At 48.7% G+C, this 22,722-nt stretch overlaps 1 protein-coding gene across 5 annotated transcripts in view; it reads right to left on the reverse strand.

Moving 5' to 3' along the window:
* Positions 1 to 7,399: 7,399 nt before the first annotated feature.
* Positions 7,400 to 22,722, reverse strand: part of RECQL4 (RecQ like helicase 4) — a 227,312-nt gene continuing 211,989 nt past the window's right edge. For all 5 annotated transcript variants that reach the window (XM_077293510.1, XM_077293509.1, XM_077293511.1 and 2 more), the window contains 2 exons: positions 14,543 to 14,651; positions 7,400 to 7,673 (listed from right to left, as the gene is read on the reverse strand). In XM_077293510.1, coding sequence (XP_077149625.1) covers positions 7,552 to 7,673; positions 14,543 to 14,651 — 231 coding nt within the window. In that variant the 3' untranslated portion in view covers positions 7,400 to 7,551. The remainder of the gene's footprint in view (positions 7,674 to 14,542; positions 14,652 to 22,722) is intronic.

Consider the following 22,722-nt stretch of genomic DNA (forward strand, 5'->3'; position numbering starts at 1 on the left):
TATTGCCCCCTCCGGCTAAAAACATCTGCCCCCAGCCACCCCAGAAAATGCACATCTGTAAGATGTGCCTATTCTGGCACTTAACCTCTCTCTTCCCACTCCCCTGTAGCGGTGGGATATGGGGTAATAAAGGGTTAATGTCACCTTGCTATTGTAAGGTGACATTAAGCCTGGTTAATAATGGAGAGGTGTCAATAAGACAACTATCAATTATTAATCCAATAGTAATAAAGGGTTAAAAAAAACACACACATTAGGAAAAAAGTATTTTAATGAAATAAATACACATGGTGTTGTAATATCTTTATTATACGCTCAATCCAATTAAAAACCCTGAAACAAAGTTAAAATAAAAAAACAATATCCCATACCTTTCCGGCGACCAGTCATGTCCCACGCTGTAAATCCATCTGAAGGGGTTAAGTAATTTTACAAGCAGGAGCTCTGCTAATGCAGCTGTTGCCCCTACCTGTAAAAACTGGGGAATGAATGGAATGCAGGGGAATGTAGCATCGTAGACTTGCGGTGCTGCGCCCCCTGCTGGCATAACCTCATTAAATCTAGCGTGGGAATTTTTCTGAATATTTTCTCACGCTAGAGTTCATATGAGTTTATGCCAGCAGGGGGCGCAGCACCCCAAGTCTAGGTAGCTAGTTCCCCTGCATTCCATTAATTCCCCAGTTTTTACAGCCAGGAGCACAGCTGCATTAGCAGGCTCCTGCTTGTAAAATTATTTAACCCCTTCAGATGGATTTACATCGTGGGACTTGACTAACGCCGGAAAGGTATGGGATAGTGTTGTTTTTTTATTTTAACTTTGTTGCATAAATGTTTTCACGAATATTCGAGCCCATGGATCCATTCTATGTCCATTTTTCAAGCAGGTGAAAAAAAATCGCATCCTCGCATTGAATACGGATCAATGTTCAGGAGCTTTTCTGCGTATTACGGCCGTAAAAAATGGACCGTATTTCCCTACGGTAAGTGTGACGCCAGCCTTAGCCCGATTCATTATAGTTACATGCCCCTTCTGCCTCAATTCATTGTCATGTCTTCTCTCTCTCCCACCCTCTATTCATTATCAACTGCTTTTCCCCACCCTCAAAATTCATTATTTGCTCTCCCCACCTTCAATACACCATTTGCTCTCTCCCTACCCCCACCTTCAATTCAATTGCTGTCCACCGTCCCTCACACTCACTTGATGTGCAGTCCCCATCACCCCCACTTCATCATTTGCAGTCTACCTTACTTCATCATTTAGTCCCCTATCCCCCCTTCACTTCATTTGCAGTCCCCTATCATTTCATCATGTGCAGTACCCCCTCAAACACAATTCATCATCTGAAGTCTCCATCACCCCCACTTCATCATTTGCAGTCCACCATCATTTAGTCCCCTATCCCCCTTCACTTCATCTGCAGTCCCCCTTACTTCATCATTTGCAGCCCCCTATCATTTCATCATGTGTAGTACCCCCTCAAACACAATTCATCTGAAGTCTCCATCACCCCCACATCATTTGCAGTCCCCATCACCCCCACTGCATCATTTGCAGTCCCCATCATCATTTGCAATCCCCATCACTCCATCATCATTTGCAGTCCACATCACCTCCACATCATCATTTGTAGTCCCCTATCCCCCCCCTTCACTTCATCTGCAGTCTCCCTTACTTCATTTGCAGCCCCCTATCATTTCATCATGCGCAGTACCCCCTCAAACACACTTCATCATCTGCAGTCTCACTCCCCCCACCTCACCCATTTATAAAACCAAAATGTTTTTTATACTTACCTCAGTCGTCCCGGGGCGTCTAGTGTTTTCAGCAGTAAAGCAGCAGCTAGAATGTATGGGCTGCTGAGAGGACCAGAAAGGAGCCCATACATTCTAGCACATTTACTACTGAGACTGCTAGAATATATGGGTTGTAGTCAGGACCTGAAGGGAGCCCGTACATTCTAGCTACAGACGAGCAGGATCTTCGCAGCCAACTAGGTAAGATGGCCGTGCATAGCTCCAAAAAGGCTCCCGGGCCCCAGCGCCCACGTGTGCGCAGCAGTGCACAGTATTTTAGTGCACGATAGGGCCCGATCAGTAGAAGCACAACAGTGGGGCCCCGGATCTGCGGGCCCCTCTGTGTACTGCTGCTGACAGGGCCCCATAGAGCAGTAATGTCCTGATGGCGGCCCTGCACATGACCCTCTTCCCACTGGAAAAAAATAAAGTTGGATCCAAAGTGGCCAACTTCAAAAAGGCCGCCATGGTCACCACCCATCTTGAAAAGTTTTTCCCCTCCCATATACTAATGTGCCACAAACAGGAAGTTGATATCACCAGCCATTCCCATTTTGTTTAGGTGTATCCATATACATGGCCCACCCTGTATATCACAGTCACTGGACTGTTCACATGGTGGATGAATCTTTTCAGAACTGCCGCGGTCCCTCTGCTGAATTGCAATTTCCTTCTTTTTCTGCTCTCCTGGTTGTGGCTTCCAGTGTGCCCTCCAGCTTGGGGCGCCAATACAGTGTGTCCATCCTGACCTGCGGCCTCATGAATCAACCTCAGTAGGCGAGACTACTAATCGTTAGAACGAGCAATATGATGTGGAAAGTACCTACTTTAGTTAGAAAATCAGTTTGTAGAAAAGTCTCAATAGTATATGGTTAGGCATAAAAACATTTTATCAAAAACATGATGGGGAAGAAAAGGTTTAAAAGTGCTCAGCAAGGATAGGATGTGGGATGTTTTATGGATCTGCCGTGATGTCTTCCTGTAATTGAAAATGTTATTAGTAGTGATGAGCGAGTATACTTGTTGCTCGGGTATTTGTAACTGCTCGGAGATTTCGTTTTCCTTGCCTCAACTGCATGATTTACAGCTGATAGGGAATCCTCACATGTATTCAAGCTTTCTATCAACCAGGCAACCACCACATGTACTCAGGCTGGGTAGCAGCTGTAAATCATCCAGCTGAGGCGAGGAAAATGAAATCTCCGAGCAGTTAGGCTACGTTCACATTAGCGTTCGGCGCCGCAGCGTCGCCGCATGCGTCATGCGCCCCTATATTTAACATGGGGGCTCATGGATATGCGTTGCACTTGCATTTTGTGACGCATGCGTCACTGTGGTGCATGCGTCAGGGCGCAGAGGACGCAGCAAGTTGCAGTTTTTTCTGCGCCCAAAACCATGCAAAAATGGACGCATGCGTCACAAAACGCTGCGTTGTGCATGCGTTTACATTTGCATTGTGCGTTGCGTCGCCGACGCTGCGGCGCACAACGCAAATGTGTACGTAGCCTTACAAATACTCGGAGACCACCCGAGCGTGCTTGGGAAAACCTGAACGAGTATACTTGCTCATCACTAGTTACTAGTTATTATGTAGAATTGGTGGCAAGAAAGTGACGTCCAAAAATAAAACAGACTCAAAGATGTCTCAGAATTTCTCATTCATTGTGAGCGATACTTTCACGTCTTTTTATTAATAGCATAATGGCCATCCTCCATAGAAATGTTTAATAAATTATTATGGGCAATGAATGCCTCCATTTTTCCTTCGGAATACCCTTTTATCCAACTCATCCACATTTGTAAAGTAACTTTGCTTTGTGTCAGATTTTAAAGACATTTTTAGGGTCACAAGCATCCCTTTCATTAAGTCTACTGGTGCTACCTCTAATGATGACTGAATACTCATAGCCGACTGCTGTCTGATCACTTTCTGCTGGTTTGTGCTTTTGGAGTAGGGCGATTCAATAGAGGGTGGCATCCATTGTGGGGTCGGCTGCGTTCCTGCTTTCTATTTTATGGATACAGAGCTCATCCGGCTTAATAAGGAACTGAGAACGAGAGGAATCATGCGACATGGACTGAAAAATAGGCATAATGGGGCCTGTAAAGTAGAAACTCCTCCAGGTGAAAAATGAAGAGATGACCTGTAACTGCACCTTCCAAAGAGAGAACAGAGAGGAGATGAACCGTAACTGCACCTTTAAGAAAGAACGGAGAGCGTTTATGTTAAATGTCTTTGTGGTTAATGCATTTGGATGAGAGTTCAGAGATCAGCAGCACCTGAGAATTTCTTCATAGTTCGAGATCGCAATCCAGGTATTCCAACACCAAACATGCGACTAAAGAACCAAGGACATGAGCACTCTCCCAACATACAGTGGCTTGCAAAAGTATTCACCACCTTGGCTTTTTGCCTATTTTGTTACATTACATTCTGTGTTTAAATACACTGCTCAAAAAAATAAAAGGATCACTAAAATATTCCAGTTGTAAATCTTTATTCATTACATAGTGGATTGTGTTGAGAGCAATAAAACCTAAAAATGATCAACGTAAATCACACCGAATATTCCACGGAGGTCTGGAGTTGGAATGATGCTCAAAATCAAAGTGGAAAATGAAGTTACAGGCTGATCCAACTTCAGTGGAAATGCCTCAAGACAAGGAAATGATGCTCAGTAGTGTGTGTGGCCTCCACGTGCCTGTATGATCTCCCTACAATGCCTGGGCATGCTCCTGATGAGGCGGCGGATGGTCTCCTGAGGGATCTCCTCCCAGACCTGGACTAAAGCATCCGCCAACTCCTGGACAGTCTGGGGTGCGACGTGACGTTGGTGGATGGTGCGAGACATGATGTCCCAGATGTGTTCAATCGGATTCAGGTCTGGGGAACGGGCGGGCCAGTCTATAGCTTCAATGCCTTCATCTTGCAGGAACTGCTGACACACTCCAGCCATGAGGTCTGACATTGTCCTGCATTAGGAGGAACCCAGGGCCAACCGCACCAGCATATGGTCTCACAAGGGGTCTGAGGATCTCATCTCGGTACCTAATGGCAGTCAGGCTACCTCTGGTGAGGACATGGAGGGCTGTGAGGGCCTCCAAAGAAATGTCACCCCACACCATTACTGATCCACTGCCAAACCGGTCATGCTGAAGGATGTAGCAGGCAGCAGATCGCTCTCCACAGCGTCTCCAGACTCTGCCACATTGCTCAGTGTGAACCTGCTTTCATCTGTGAAGAGAACAGGACGCTAGTGGCGAATTTGCCAATCCTGGTGTTCTGTGGCAAATGCCAAGCGTCCTGCATGGTGTTGGGCTGTGAGCATAACCCCCATCTGTGGACGTTCGGCACTCAGACCATCCTCATGGAGTCGGTTTCTAACCGTTTGTGCAGACACATGCACATTTGTGGCCTGCTGGAGGTCATTTTGCAGGGCTCTGGCAGTGCTCCTCCTATTCCTCCTTGTACAAAGGCTGAGGTAGCAGTCCTGCTGCTGGGTTGTTGCCCTCCTACGGCCCCTTCCACATCTCCTGGTGTACTGGCCTGTCTCCTGGTAGCGCCTCTGGACACTTCGCTGACAGACACAGCAAACCTTCTTGCCACAGCTCGCATTGATGTGCCATCCTGGATGAGCTGCACTACCTGAGCCACTTGTGTGGGTTGTAGAGTCCGTCTCATGCTACCACGAGTGTAAAAGCACAACCAACATTCAAAAGTGACCAAATCAGCCAGAAAGCATTGAGATTGGAGTATGGAGTATGGAGATGTGGTCTATGGTCCCCCCTGCAGAACCACTCCTTTATTGAGGGTGTCTTGATAATTTCCAATAATTTCCATCTGTTGTCTATTCCATTTGCACAACAGCATGTGAAATTGATTGTCAGTGTTGTTTCCTAAGAGGACAGTTTGATTTCACAGAAGTTTGATTTACTTGGAGTTACCCGCTCCTATTGTATCCTCACTCATCCGCTGCAGACTGAGCCCTCGCGGGCAGGGTCCTCCCTCCTTATGTACCTGTGTGCCTTGTTTTTTGCTCATGTTTAGTTGTATTTGTCTATATTTGCCCCCTTTTCACATGTAAAGCGCCATGGAATAAATGGCGCCATAAAAATGTACAATAATAATAAGGATAATAATAATAGTTATATTCTGTTTAAGTGTTCACTTTATTTTTTTGAGCAGTGTATTTTTGTAATCCGATTTGTGTCTGATGCATCAGCACTAAATAGTCTTAAGTTCACCAAGTGACGCGAGAAAAATATCAGCAAAAATTAAATTTATGGGATCAAATAACTAAAAATTGGTATGTGCGTATGCATTTACCCCTTTTGTGATGAAGCCCCTAAAAAGTTCTGGTGCAAGCTGTTCCTTCATAAGTCATATGACAGAACGTCCCCCTGTGTGCAGTCTAAGTGTCAGTATATACAGTTTACCTTTACTGAAAGGCCACAGAGTCTGCAATATCATTAACAAGAGGCACCACTAACCAAATAACACCACGAAGACCAAGGAGATTCTGCAAACACCACCACGAAAACCAATGAGATCTCCAACCAACACCACGAAAAACAAGGTGATCTCAAAACAACATCACGAAGACCAAGGATATCTCCAAACAAGTCAAGGACAGAGTTATTGAGAAGTACAAGTCAAGGTTGGGTTATAAAAAAAAATATCTGAATCTGTGGTGGTCCCCCAGAGAATCATCAAATCCATTATCCCATTATCATCAAATAGAGAGAACATGGTACCACAACAAACCTGCCAAGAGGGGACCATCCACCAAAACTCCAAGCCTGGGCAAGGAGGGCTTAATTAGAGAGGCAGCACAGAGACCAAAACCAACACAGCTCATCTCACCAAGAACACCATCCCCACAGTGAAATATGGTGGTGACAGCATGCTGTGGGGATGTCTTTCAGCAGCAGGGACAGGAAAAATGCAAAACAAAGGGATATTCTTGAGAAACACCTGTTTGTCTGTCAGTGATTTGAGGCTGGGACGGAGTTGCACCTTCAACAAGATAACAAGACCCAAAGCATACTGCTAAAGCAACATTTGAGTGGTACAAGGGGAAACGTGGAAATGTTCTGGAGTGGCAGAGTCACAGCAAAGACCTTAATTCAATGGAAAATCTGTGGTCAGACTTGAAGATCGCTTTTCACCAGAAGAAACATCTAATTTGAAGTATCTGGAGCAGTTTCGCCTTGAGGAACGGGCAAAAATCTCAATGGCCAGATATGGAAAGCTAATAGAGATTTATCCAAGGTTACTTGCAGCTGTAATTGCTGCAAAAGGAGGCTCTACAAAGTACTGACTTTAGGGGAGTGAATAGTTATGCACAATTAAGTTTTCAGTTATTTAGTACTATTTATTCTTTCTTTCACAATAAAAATAAACCCATAGCTATAGGCATGTACTTTACATGAAATGATGCAAACCCTCAAAAAGATGATGAAATTCCAGATTGTGAGGCAGCAAAACATGTAAAATGTCAAGGGGGATGGGATACTTTTGCAAGCCACTGTACATGCCGGACCAGATGGTGGCAAGAGCTCAGTGCCACAAAGTGTTGATGAGTGAGAAAGTGGAGAGAAGTCAGCGTTTTCCCAATTTATTAGAACCAACAGAAATAAATATAAAGTTTTCGAATCAGGTTATTATAAAACTACACAGTCCCAGATCTCCACCACCTCAGGCAAGAGTGATCCGCCATTGCCGCGAACAGAACCGATCGGCCGCCGCAGTAGTTACTTCAGTCTGAGAATCTCCTCCTTACACAACTGCATGACTTTGTTAAAATCCAGATGAAGATACTTCCTCCAAAACCTTCGATCTCTACCATAAATCTGAGCAGGATAACATGGGCTGCCTAGGAGAAAAAGACAATATTAATAGTCCGTCCTATGTGTCCCTCTCTGCATTGCAAATAATCTGAGGGCAGCATATAGCTATGCCACCCCAGATGGTCTGTGACAATACAATCTACGAGAGCTCCGCTTTTTTTATTCCCTGCACTGTGATCTCTGCACAGGTCAGAGCACGGCCACTACGCTCTCTGCCTAGAAGCTAAGTGATAGGTACAGCACACCACCTACCTGTACACCTCACTCTGCACAGAGCATGTTCACTACACTTTGTATATTCTATGTAAGGGGTAAAGCTCATCTCCTCCTCCTCCCTGCACAGGTCACAGAGCATGGCCACTACGCGCTCTGCCTAGGAGCTAAGTGATAGGGACAGCACACCACCTACCTGTACACCTCACTCTGCACAGAGCATGTTCACTACACTTTGTATATTCTATGTAAGGGGTAAAGCTCATCTCCTCCTCCTCCCTGCACAGGTCACAGAGCATGGCCACTACACGCTCTGCCTAGGAGCTAAGTGATAGGGACAGCACACCACCTACCTGTACACCTCACTCTGCACAGAGCATGTTCACTACACTTGGTATATTCTATGTAAGGGGTAAAGCTCATCTCCTCCTCCTCCCTGCACAGGTCACAGAGCATGGCCACTACGCTCTCTGCCTAGAAGCTAAGTGATAGGCACAGCACACCACCTACCTGTACACCTTACTCTGCACAGAGCATGTTCACTACACTTTGTATATTCTATGTAAGGGGTAAAGCTCATCTCCTCCTCCTCCCTGCACAGGTCACAGAGCATGGCCACTACGCGCTCTGCCTAGGAGCTAAGTGATAGGGACAGCACACCTCACTCTGCACAGAGCATGTTCACTACACTTTGTATATTCTATGTAAGGGGTAAAGCTCATCTCCTCCTCCTCCCTGCACAGGTCACAGAGCATGGCCACTACGCGCTCTGCCTAGAAGCTAAGTGATAGGCACAGCACACCACCTACCTGTACACCTTACTCTGCACAGAGCATGTTCACTACACTTTGTATATTCTATGTAAGGGGTAAAGCTCATCTCCTCCTTCCTGCACAGGTCACAGAGCATGGCCACTACGCGCTCTGCCTAGAAGCTAAGTGATAGGTACAGCACACCACCTACCTGTACACCTCACTCTGCACAGAGCATGTTCACTACACTTTGTATATTCTATGTAAGGGGTAAAGCTCATCTCCTCCTCCTCCCTGCACAGGTCACAGAGCATGGCCACTACGCGCTCTGCCTAGGAGCTAAGTGATAGGTACAGCACACCACCTACCTGTACACCTCACTCTGCACAGAGCATGTTCACTACACTTTGTATATTCTATATAAGGGGTAAAGCTCATCTCCTCCTCCTCCCTGCACAGGTCACAGAGCATGGCCACTACGCGCTCTGCCTAGGAGCTAAGTGATAGGGACAGCACACCACCTACCTGTGCACCTCACTCTGCACAGAGCATGTTCACTACACTTTGTATATTCTATGTAAGGGGTAAAGCTCATCTCCTCCTCCTCCCTGCACAGGTCACAGAGCATGGCCACTACGCGCTCTGCCTAGGAGCTAAGTGATAGGGACAGCACACCACCTACCTGTACACCTCACTCTGCACAGAGCATGTTCACTACGCTTGGTATACTCTATGTAAGGGGTAAAGCTCATCTCCTCCTCCTCCCTGCACAGGTCACAGAGCATGGCCACTACGCGCTCTGCCTAGGAGCTAAGTGATAGGTACAGCACACCACCTACCTGTACACCTCACTCTGCACAGAGCATGTTCACTACACTTTGTATATTCTATATAAGGGGTAAAGCTCATCTCCTCCTCCTCCCTGCACAGGTCACAGAGCATGGCCACTACGCGCTCTGCCTAGGAGCTAAGTGATAGGTACAGCACACCACCTACCTGTACACCTCACTCTGCACAGAGCATGTTCACTACACTTTGTATATTCTATATAAGGGGTAAAGCTCATCTCCTCCTCCTCCCTGCACAGGTCACAGAGCATGGCCACTACGCGCTCTGCCTAGGAGCTAAGTGATAGGGACAGCACACCTCACTCTGCACAGAGCATGTTCACTACACTTTGTATATTCTATGTAAGGGGTAAAGCTCATCTCCTCCTCCTCCCTGCACAGGTCACAGAGCATGGCCACTACGCGCTCTGCCTAGGAGCTAAGTGAGAGGGACAGCACACCACCTACCTGTACACCTCACTCTGCACAGAGCATGTTCACTACACTTTGTATATTCTATATAAGGGGTAAAGCTCATCTCCTCCTCCTCCCTGCACAGGTCACAGAGCATGGCCACTACGCACTCTGCCTAGGAGCTAAGTGATAGGTACAGCACACCACCTACCTGTACACCTCACTCTGCACAGAGCATGTTCACTACACTTGGTATATTCTATGTAAGGGGTAAAGCTCATCTCCTCCTCCTCCTTGCACAGGTCACAGAGCATGGCCACTATGCGCTCTGCCTAGGAGCTAAGTGAGAGGGACAGCACACCTCACTCTGCACAGAGCATGTTCACTACACTTGGTATATTCTATGTAAGGGGTAAAGCTCATCTCCTCCTCCTCCCTGCACAGGTCACAGAGCATGGCCACTACACGCTCTGCCTAGGAGCTAAGTGATAGGGACAGCACACCACCTACCTGTACACCTCACTCTGCACAGAGCATGTTCACTACACTTTGTATATTCTATGTAAGGGGTGAAGCTCATCTCCTCCTCCTCCCTGCACAGGTCACAGAGCATGGCCACTACGCGCTCTGCCTAGGAGCTAAGTGAGAGGCACAGCACACCACCTACCTGTACACCTCACTCTGCACAGAGCATGTTCACTACACTTTGTATATTCTATGTAAGGGGTAAAGCTCATCTCCTCCTCCTCCCTGCACAGGTCACAGAGCATGGCCACTACGCGCTCTGCCTAGGAGCTAAGTGAGAGGCACAGCACACCACCTACCTGTACACCTCACTCTGCACAGAGCATGTTCACTACACTTGGTATATTCTATGTAAGGGGTAAAGCTCATCTCCTCCTCCTCCCTGCACAGGTCACAGAGCATGGCCACTACGCGCTCTGCCTAGGAGCTAAGTGAGAGGGACAGCACACCACCTACCTGTACACCTCACTCTGCACAGAGCATGTTCACTACACTTGGTATACTCTATGTAAGGGGTAAAGCTCATCTCCTCCTCCTCCCTGCACAGGTCACAGAGCATGGCCACTACGCGCTCTGCCTAGGAGCTAAGTGAGAGGGACAGCACACCACCTACCTGTACACCTCACTCTGCACAGAGCATGTTCACTACACTTTGTATATTCTATGTAAGGGGTAAAGCTCATCTCCTCCTCCTCCCTGCACAGGTCACAGAGCATGGCCACTACGCGCTCTGCCTAGGAGCTAAGTGATAGGGACAGCACACCACCTACCTGTACACCTCACTCTGCACAGAGCATGTTCACTACACTTTGTATATTCTATGTAAGGGGTAAAGCTCATCTCCTCCTCCTCCCTGCACAGGTCACAGAGCATGGCCACTACACGCTCTGCCTAGGAGCTAAGTGATAGGGACAGCACACCACCTACCTGTGCACCTCACTCTGCACAGAGCATGTTCACTACACTTGGTATATTCTATACAAGGGGTAAAGCTCATCTCCTCCTCCTCCCTGCACAGGTCACAGAGCATGGCCACTACGCGCTCTGCCTAGGAGCTAAGTGAGAGGGACAGCACACCACCTACCTGTACACCTCAATCTGCACAGAGCATGTTCACTACACTTGGTATATTCTATGTAAGGGGTAAAGCTCATCTCCTCCTCCTCCCTGCACAGGTCACAGAGCATGGCCACTACGCGCTCTGCCTAGGAGCTAAGTGATAGGGACAGCACACCACCTACCTGTACACCTCACTCTGCACAGAGCATGTTCACTACACTTTGTATATTCTATGTAAGGGGTAAAGCTCATCTCCTCCTCCTCCCTGCACAGGTCACAGAGCATGGCCACTACGCGCTCTGCCTAGGAGCTAAGTGAGAGGGACAGCACACCACCTACCTGTACACCTCACTCTGCACAGAGCATGTTCACTACACTTTGTATATTCTATGTAAGGGGTAAAGCTCATCTCCTCCTCCTCCCTGCACAGGTCACAGAGCATGGCCACTACACGCTCTGCCTAGGAGCTAAGTGATAGGGACAGCACACCACCTACCTGTACACCTCACTCTGCACAGAGCATGTTCACTACACTTTGTATATTCTATGTAAGGGGTAAAGCTCATCTCCTCCTCCTCCCTGCACAGGTCACAGTGCATGGCCACTACGCGCTCTGCCTAGGAGCTAAGTGAGAGGGACAGCACACCACCTACCTGTACACCTCACTCTGCACAGAGCATGTTCACTACACTTTGTATATTCTATGTAAGGGGTAAAGCTCATCTCCTCCTCCTCCCTGCACAGGTCACAGAGCATGGCCACTACACGCTCTGCCTAGGAGCTAAGTGATAGGGACAGCACACCACCTACCTGTACACCTCACTCTGCACAGAGCATGTTCACTACACTTGGTATATTCTATGTAAGGGGTAAAGCTCATCTCCTCCTCCTCCCTGCACAGGTCACAGAGCATGGCCACTACGCGCTCTGCCTAGGAGCTAAGTGAGAGGGACAGCACACCACCTACCTGTACACCTCACTCTGCACAGAGCATGTTCACTACACTTGGTATATTCTATGTAAGGGGTAAAGCTCATCTCCTCCTCCTCCCTGCACAGGTCACAGAGCATGGCCACTACGCGCTCTGCCTAGGAGCTAAGTGATAGGGACAGCACACCACCTACCTGTACACCTCACTCTGCACAGAGCATGTTCACTACACTTTGTATATTCTATATAAGGGGTAAAGCTCATCTCCTCCTCCTCCCTGCACAGGTCACAGAGCATGGCCACTACGCGCTCTGCCTAGGAGCTAAGTGAGAGGGACAGCACACCACCTACCTGTACACCTCACTCTGCACAGAGCATGTTCACTACACTTGGTATATTCTATATAAGGGGTAAAGCTCATCTCCTCCTCCTCCCTGCACAGGTCACAGAGCATGGCCACTACGCGCTCTGCCTAGAAGCTAAGTGATAGGGACAGCACACCACCTACCTGTACACCTCACTCTGCACAAAGCATGTTCACTACACTTGGTATATTCTATGTAAGGGGTAAAGCTCATCTCCTCCTCCTCCCTGCACAGGTCACAGAGCATGGCCACTACGCGCTCTGCCTAGGAGCTAAGTGATAGGGACAGCACACCTCACTCTGCACAGAGCATGTTCACTACACTTGGTATATTCTATATAAGGGGTAAAGCTCATCTCCTCCTCCTCCCTGCACAGGTCACAGAGCATGGCCACTACGCGCTCTGCCTAGAAGCTAAGTGATAGGGACAGCACACCACCTACCTGTACACCTCACTCTGCACAGAGCATGTTCACTACACTTTGTATATTCTATATAAGGGGTAAAGCTCATCTCCTCCTCCTCCCTGCACAGAGCACGCTCACAACACCAGGACAGACGACAATACATGATGGGGAAGCCTCACCTTTTACCACTACACAGGTCACACACAGCATGCTCCCTACACTAACGGAGAAGCCAATGGGAAACCCGGAGCTTAGCTTCTTCCAATAGTGTCTGTATATAGGTCACAAGACGCTCCCCGAGAGAAGCGAGTAACTTATCTACCGGTATTAGGGGAAAAGCAAACCAGCTGAGAAGAGCGTGATGGACCCATGACCAATGATAAAGGCATGATACCGCCTGTAGGCCGGCGGCGCTGGGGCCCGCTCCTTTCTGTCATGGGTTTTTCTTCTCACCATATTTTAGGTTTGTATCTTGTATGTAACCTCCTCCAATGTACAGCACGGGGAATCAATAAGAATTCTATTGTTAGGTATTCACGGCAGGAGCAGGACCCCTCACCGAAACCTATGACTAGTGCAGCTCAGGCCTATACCCGCCCTCCCGGGACCCTACATCTCATGTCCCTGGCCAGACACATTGCACCCACTTCCATATTTTTGGCTTTCGTTTCCCACAAGCCACAATAAAATGGAAGATCTAAAATGAGCCACAATTTGCTGATCTGCTCAGCACGGGCATAACTGCAACCGTTCCTTATGTGCAGTGTGGAGAGGCAGTCTACTGTACAGCAGATGTAGTGCAGCTCAGAGGCTCGGGATGGTCACACATCATATAATGAAGCTCTGATCCCCGAGTGTCAGATCATCATCTTCTCAGCACAATGTGCCTCAGATCTTAAATTCACTGCCCAACAGCCTGGAGAGAGCCATGTGCAGAAATCTCGGCCCTACAGTCTCGGCTGCCATCACGGAGATTACAAATGGTCGTCTGAGGAAGGAGATCATCAGGATCCGCTGTTGGCAGCTCCTATGTAATCACCGACCAATAATGTCCCGATGTGATCAATGGAGGCAAAGTTCTGGAGACGCTGCCATCGCGAGAGCAGGATTAGGCCACGCCGGCGGCTCACAGTAGTACGAGGAACATGTGACCGAGGGGTGTCATGAGAAGGACAGCTCCTTTTCCATAATAATAAATGGATTTCCACAATTCCATCTAGTTTTGTTCCTGGTGTTTGTAATTTCAGTGTTGACCAGTGTCCTGTTCATTGCTATGTACTGTATCAGTCTGTACAATTGTCTGCAAGCTGAGAAGGTCGGACTGAAGACTGAAACATTGCATCGGGGGCCATCGTGCAGGATCTCCTAGGCAGCGGAAACAGAAATAGTAGTGAAGTCACTTACTTATCCCATGGAAGACACGGGCAACCGATCGTCCCGAAAAGCATTCATCCTGGTGAATAGAGAGGAACAGACGAACATCACTGCAGACCTGCGCAGTCCAGTCCTCCACCTAACAAGAGACAGAAACACGGCGTCATGTTCCAACACCCACAACGCAACCCTTCCGATGTAACACCCTCCGCCACTAATCACCGAGGCCACTAATCACCGAGGCCACTAATCACCGAGGCCACTAATCACCGAGGCCACTAATCACCGAGGCCACCAGTAACACCCTCCGCCACTAATCACCGAGGCCACTAATCACCGAGGCCACCAGTAACACCCTCCGCCACTAATCACCGAGGCCACTAATCACCGAGGCCACCAGTAACACCCTCCGCCACTAATCACCGAGGCCACTAATCACCGAGGCCACTAATCACCGAGGCCACTAATCACCGAGGCCACTAATCACCGAGGCCACCAGTAACACCCTCCGCCACTAATCACCGAGGCCACTAATCACCGAGGCCACCAGTAACACCCTCCGCCACTAATCACCGAGGCCACTAATCACCGAGGCCACTAATCACCGAGGCCACTAATCACCGAGGCCACTAATCACCGATGCCACCAGCCGAGACGGGATTCAGAAGATGGAAGCAAGTTATATACCACTGGCTATATAACATACACTATATGGAGAAAGTATGTGCCCCCCACATCCACCTCCAGGGGCTTCTGTGTCCTCATCTACATCTATAGACATTAATATGGAGAAAGTATGTGCCCCCCACATCCTCCTCCAGGGGCTTCTCTGTCCTCATCTACATCCATAGATATTAATATGGAGAAAGTATGTGCCCCCCACATCCACCTCCGGGGGCTTCTCTGTCCTCACTACATCCATAGACATTAATATGGAGAAAGTATGTGCCCCCACATCCTCCTCCGGGGGCTTCTGTGTCCTCATCTACATCTATAGACATTAATATAGAGAAAGTATGTGCCCCCCACATCCTCCTCCGGGGGCTTCTCTGTCCTCATCTACATCCATAGACATTAATATGGAGAAAGTATGTGCCCCCACATCCTCCTCCGGGGGCTTCTCTGTCCTCATCTACATCCATAGATATTAATATGGAGAAAGTATGTGCCCCCCACATCCTCCTCCGGGGGCTTCTGTGTCCTCATCTACATCCATAGACATTAATATGGAGAAAGTATGTGCCCCCCACATCCTCCTCCGGGGGCTTCTCTGTCCTCATCTACATCCATAGACATTAATATGGAGAAAGTATGTGCCCCCCACATCCTCCTCCGGGGGCTTCTCTGTCCTCATCTACATCCATAGACATTAATATGGAGAAAGTATGTGCCCCCCACATCCTCCTCCGGGGGCTTCTCTGTCCTCATCTACATCCATAGACATTAATATGGAGAAAGTATGTGCCCCCCACATCCTCCTCCGGGGGCTTCTCTGTCCTCATCTACATCCATAGACATTAATATGGAGAAAGTATGTGCCCCCCACATCCTCCTCCGGGGGCTTCTCTGTCCTCATCTACATCCATAGACATTAATATGGAGAAAGTATGTGCCCCCCACATCCTCCTCCGGGGGCTTCTGTGTCCTCATCTACATCCATAGACATTAATATGGAGAAAGTATGTGCCCCCCACATCCTCCTCCGGGGGCTTCTCTGCCCTCATCTACATCTATAGACATTAATATAGAGAAAGTATGTGCCCCCCACATCCACCTCCGGGGGCTTCTCTGTCCTCATCTACATCCATAGACATTAATATGGAGAAAGTATGTGCCCCCCACATCCACCTCCGGGGGCTTCTCTGTCCTCATCTACATCTATAGACATTAATATAGAGAAAGTATGTGCCCCCCACATCCTCCTCCGGGGGCTTCTCTGCCCTCATCTACATCTATAGACATTAATATAGAGAAAGTATGTGCCCCCCACATCCACCTCCGGGGGCTTCTCTGCCCTCATCTACATCTATAGACATTAATATAGAGAAAGTATGTGCCCCCCACATCCACCTCCGGGGGCTTCTCTGTCCTCATCTACATCCACAGACATTAATATAGAGAAAGTATGTGCCCCCCACATCCACCTCCGGGGGCTTCTCTGTCCTCATCTACATCTATAGACATTAATATGGAGAAAGTATGTGCCCCCCACATCCTCCTCCGGGGGCTTCTCTGTACTATCTACATCCATAGACATTAATATGGAGAAAGTATGTGCCCCCCACATCCACCTCCGGGGGCTTCTCTGTCCTCATCTACATCCATAGACATTAATATGGAGAAAGTATGTGCCCCCCACATCCACCTCCGGGGGCTTCTCTATCCTCATCTACATCCATAGACATTAATATGGAGAAAGTATGTGCCCCCCACATCCACCTCCGGGGGCTTCTCTATCCTCATCTACATCCATAGACATTAATATGGAGAAAGTATGTGCCCCCCACATCCACCTCCGGGGGCTTCTCTGCCCTCATCTACATCTATAGACATTAATATAGAGAAAGTATGTGCCCCCCACATCCTCCTCCGGGGGCTTCTCTGTCCTCATCTACATCCATAGACATTAATATGGAGAAAGTATGTGCCCCCCACATCCACCACCGGGGGCTTCTCTGTCCTCATCTACATCCATAGACATTAATATGGAGGAAGTATGTGCCCCCCACATCCACCTCCGGGGGCTTCTCTGTCCTCATCTACATCCATAGACATTATTATGGAGAAAGTATGTGCCCCCCACATCCACCACCGGGGGCTTCTCTGTCCTCATCTACATCCATAGACATTAATATGGAGGAAGTATGTGCCCCCCACATCCTCCTCCGGGGGCTTCTCTGTCCTCATCTACATCCATAGACATTAATATGGAGAAAGTATGTGCCCCCCACATCCTCCTCCGGGGGCTTCTCTGTCCTCATCTACATCCATAGACATTAATATGGAGAAAGTATGTGCCCCCCACATCCTCCTCCGGGGGCTTCTCTGTCCTCATCTACATCTATAGACATTAATATGGAGAAAGTATGTGCCCCCCACATCCTCCTCCGGGGGCTTCTCTGTCCTCATCTACATCCATAGACATTAATATGGAGAAAGTATGTGCCCCCCACATCCTCCTCCAGGGGCTTCTCTGTCCTCATCTACATCTATATACATTAATATGGAGAAAGTATGTGCCCCCCACAACCTCCTCCGGGGGCTTCTCTCTCCTCATCTACATCCATAGACATTAACATGGAGAAAGTATGTGCCCCCCACATCCACCTCCGGGGGCTTCTCTGTCCTCCATCTACATCCATAGACATTAATATGGAGAAAGTATGTGCCCCCCACATCCTCCTCCGGGGGCTTCTCTGTCCTCATCTACATCCATAGACATTAATATGGAGAAAGTATGTGCCCCCCACATCCTCCTCCGGGGGCTTCTCTGTCCTCATCTACATCTATAGACATTAATATGGAGAAAGTATGTGCCCCCCACATCCACCTCCGGGGGCTTCTCTGTCCTCATCTACATCCATAGACATTAATATGGAGAAAGTATGTGCCCCCCACATCCACCTCCGGGGGCTTCTCTGTCCTCATCTACATCCATAGACATTAATATGGAGAAAGTATGTGCCCCCCACATCCACCTCCGGGGGCTTCTCTGTCCTCATCTACATCTATAGACATTAATATAGAGAAAGTATGTGCCCCCCACATCCTCCTCCGGGGGCTTCTCTGCCCTCATCTACATCCATAGACATTAATATGGAGAAAGTATGTGCCCCCCACATCCACCTCCGGGGGCTTCTCTGTCCTCATCTACATCCATAGACATTAATATGGAGAAAGTATGTGCCCCCCACATCCACCACCGGGGGCTTCTCTGTCCTCATCTACATCCATAGACATTAATATAGAGAAAGTATGTGCCCCCCACATCCTCCTCCGGGGGCTTCTCTGTCCTCATCTACATCCATAGACATTAATATGGAGAAAGTATGTGCCCCCCACATCCACCACCGGGGGCTTCTCTGTCCTCATCTACATCCATAGACATTAATATGGAGGAAGTATGTGCCCCCCACATCCTCCTCCGGGGGCTTCTCTGTCCTCATCTACATCTATAGACATTAATATGGAGAAAGTATGTGCCCCCCACATCCTCCTCCGAGGGCTTCTGTGTCCTCATCTACATCCACAGACATTAATATAGAGAAAGTATGTGCCCCCCACATCCACCTCCGGGGGCTTCTTTGTCCTCATCTACATCCATAGACATTAATATGGAGAAAGTATGTGCCCCCCACATCCACCTCCGGGGGCTTCTCTGTCCTTATCTACATCCATAGACATTAATATGGAGAAAGTATGTGCCCCCCACATCCTCCTCCGGGGGCTTCTCTGTCCTCATCTACATCCATAGACATTAATATAGAGAAAGTATGTGCCCCCCACATCCTCCTCCGGGGGCTTCTCTGTCCTCATCTACATCCATAGATATTAATATGGAGAAAGTATGTGCCCCCCACATCCTCCTCCGGGGGCTTCTCTGTCCTCCTCTACATCCATAGACATTAATATGGAGAAAAGTATGTGCCCCCCACATCCTCCTCCGGGGGCTTCTCTGTCCTCATCTACATCCATAGACATTAATATGGAGAAAGTATGTGCCCCCCACATCCACCTCCGGGGGCTTCTCTGTCCTCATCTACATCCATAGACATTAATATGGAGAAAGTATGTGCCCCCCACATCCTCCTCCGGGGGCTTCTCTGTCCTCCTCTACATCCATAGACATTAATATGGAGAAAGTATGTGCCCCCCACATCCTCCTCCGGGGGCTTCTCTGTCCTCATCTACATCCATAGACATTAATATGGAGAAAGTATGTGCCCCCCACATCCTCCTCCAGGGGCTTCTGTGTCCTCATCTACATCCATAGACATTAATATGGAGAAAGTATGTGCCCCCCACATCCTCCTCCGGGGGCTTCTCTGTCCTCATCTACATCCATAGACATTAATATGGAGAAAGTATGTGCCCCCCACATCCTCCTCCGGGGGCTTCTCTGTCCTCATCTATAGACATTAATATGGAGAAAGTATGTGCCCCCCACATCCTCCTCCGGGGGCTTCTCTGTCCTCATCTATAGACATTAATATGGAGAAAGTATGTGCCCCCCACATCCTCCTCCGGGGGCTTCTCTGTCCTCATCTACATCCATAGACATTAATATGGAGAAAGTATGTGCCCCCCACATCCTCCTCCGGGGGCTTCTCTGTCCTCATCTATAGACATTAATATGGAGAAAGTATGTGCCCCCCACATCCTCCTCCGGGGGCTTCTCTGTCCTCCTCTACATCCATAGACATTAATATGGAGGAAGTATGTGCCCCCCACATCCTCCTCCGGGGGCTTCTCTGTCCTCATCTATAGACATTAATATGGAGAAAGTATGTGCCCCCCACATCCTCCTCCGGGGGCTTCTCTGTCCTCATCTACATCCATAGACATTAATATGGAGACAGTATGTGCCCCCCACATCCTCCTCCGGGGGCTTCTCTGTCCTCCTCTACATCCATAGACATTAATATGGAGAAAGTATGTGCCCCCCACATCCTCCTCCGGGGGCTTCTGTGTCCTCATCTACATCCATAGACATTAATATGGAGGAAGTATGTGCCCCCCACATCCTCCTCCGGGGGCTTCTCTGTCCTCATCTATAGACATTAATATGGAGAAAGTATGTGCCCCCCACATCCTCCTCCGGGGGCTTCTCTGTCCTCCTCTACATCCATAGACATTAATATGGAGAAAGTATGTGCCCCCCACATCCTCCTCCGGGGGCTTCTCTGTCCTCCTCTACATCCATAGACATTAATATGGAGAAAGTATGTCCCCCCACATCCTCCTCCGGGGGCTTCTCTGTCCTCATCTACATCCATAGACATTAATATGGAGGAAGTATGTGCCCCCCACATCCTCCTCCGGGGGCTTCTCTGTCCTCATCTATAGACATTAATATGGAGAAAGTATGTGCCCCCCACATCCTCCTCCGGGGGCTTCTCTGTCCTCCTCTACATCCATAGACATTAATATGGAGAAAGTATGTGCCCCCCACATCCTCCTCCGGGGGCTTCTCTGTCCTCATCTACATCCATAGACATTAATATGGAGAAAGTATGTGCCCCCCACATCCTCCTCCGGGGGCTTCTCTGTCCTCATCTACATCCATAGATATTAATATAGAGAAAGTATGTGCCCCCCACATCCTCCTCCGGGGGCTTCTGTGTCCTCATCTACATCTATAGACATTAATATGGAGAAAGTATGTGCCCCCCACATCCTCCTCCGGGGGCTTCTCTGTCCTCATCTACATCTATAGACATTAATATGGAGAAAGTATGTGCCCCCCACATCCTCCTCCGGGGGCTTCTTTGTCCTCATCTACATCCATAGACATTAATATGGAGAAAGTATGTGCCCCCCACATCCTCCTCCGGGGGCTTCTCTGTCCTCATCTACATCCATAGACATTAATATGGAGAAAGTATGTGCCCCCCACATCCTCCTCCGGGGGCTTCTCTGTCCTCATCTACATCCATAGACATTAATATAGAGAAAGTATGTGCCCCCATATCCACCTCCGGGGGCTTCTCTGTCCTCATCTACATCCATAGACATTAATATGGAGAAAGTATGTGCCCCCCACATCCTCCTCCAGGGGCTTCTGTGTCCTCATCTACATCCATAGACATTAATATGGAGAAAGTATGTGCCCCCCACATCCTCCTCCGGGGGCTTCTCTGTCCTCCTCTACATCCATAGACATTAATACAGAAAGTATGTGCCCCCCACATCCACCTCCGGGGGCTTCTCTGTCCTCATCTACATCCATAGACATTAATATGGAGAAAGTATGTGCCCCCCACATCCTCCTCCGGGGGCTTCTCTGTCCTCATCTACATCCATAGACATTAATATGGAGAAAGTATGTGCCCCCCAGATCCTCCTCCGGGGGCTTCTGTGTCCTCATCTACATCCATAGACATTAATATGGAGGAAAGTATGTGCCCCCCACATCCTCCTCCGGGGGCTTCTCTGTCCTCATCTACATCCATAGACATTAATATGGAGAAAGTATGTGCCCCCCACATCCTCCTCCGGGGGCTTCTCTGTCCTCATCTACATCCATAGACATTAATATGGAGAAAGTATGTGCCCCCCACATCCTCCTCCGGGGGCTTCTCTGTTCTCATCTACATCCATAGACATTAATATGGAGAAAGTATGTGCCCCCCACATCCTCCTCCGGGGGCTTCTCTGTCCTCATCTACATCCATAGACATTAATATGGAGAAAGTATGTGCCCCCCACATCCACCTCCGGGGGCTTCTCTGTCCTAATCTACATCCATAGACATTAATATGGAGACAGTATGTGCCCCCCACATCCTCCTCCGGGGGCTTCTCTGTCCTCATCTACATCCATAGACATTAATATGGAGAAAAGTATGTGCCCCCCACATCCTCCTCCGGGGGCTTCTCTGTCCTCATCTACATCTATAGACATTAATATGGAGAAAGTATGTGCCCCCCACATCCTCCTCCGGGGGCTTCTCTGCCCTCATCTACATCCATAGACATTAATATGGAGAAAGTATGTGCCCCCCACATCCTCCTCCGGGGGCTTCTGTGTCGTGATCTACATCCATAGACAGTAATATGGAGAAAGTATGTGCCCCCCACATCCTCCTCCGGGGGCTTCTCTGTCCTCATCTACATCCATAGACATTAATATGGAGAAAGTATGTGCCCCCCACATCCTCCTCCGGGGGCTTCTCTGTCCTCATCTACATCCATAGACATTAATATGGAGAAAGTATGTGCCCCCCACATCCACCTCCGGGGGCTTCTCTGTCCTCATCTACATCCATAGACATTAATATGGAGAAAGTATGTGCCCCCCACATCCTCCTCCGGGGGCTTCTGTGTCCTCATCTACATCCATAGACATTAATATGGAGAAAGTATGTGCCCCCCACATCCTCCTCCGGGGGCTTCTCTGTCCTCATCTACATCCATAGACATTAATATGGAGAAAGTATGTTCCCCCCACATCCTCCTCCGGGGGCTTCTCTGTCCTCATCTACATCCATA

The sequence above is a fragment of the Ranitomeya variabilis genome, chromosome 3 (genome assembly GCF_051348905.1).
Source record: "Ranitomeya variabilis isolate aRanVar5 chromosome 3, aRanVar5.hap1, whole genome shotgun sequence".
In the NCBI taxonomy this organism is placed as follows: domain Eukaryota; kingdom Metazoa; phylum Chordata; class Amphibia; order Anura; family Dendrobatidae; genus Ranitomeya; species Ranitomeya variabilis.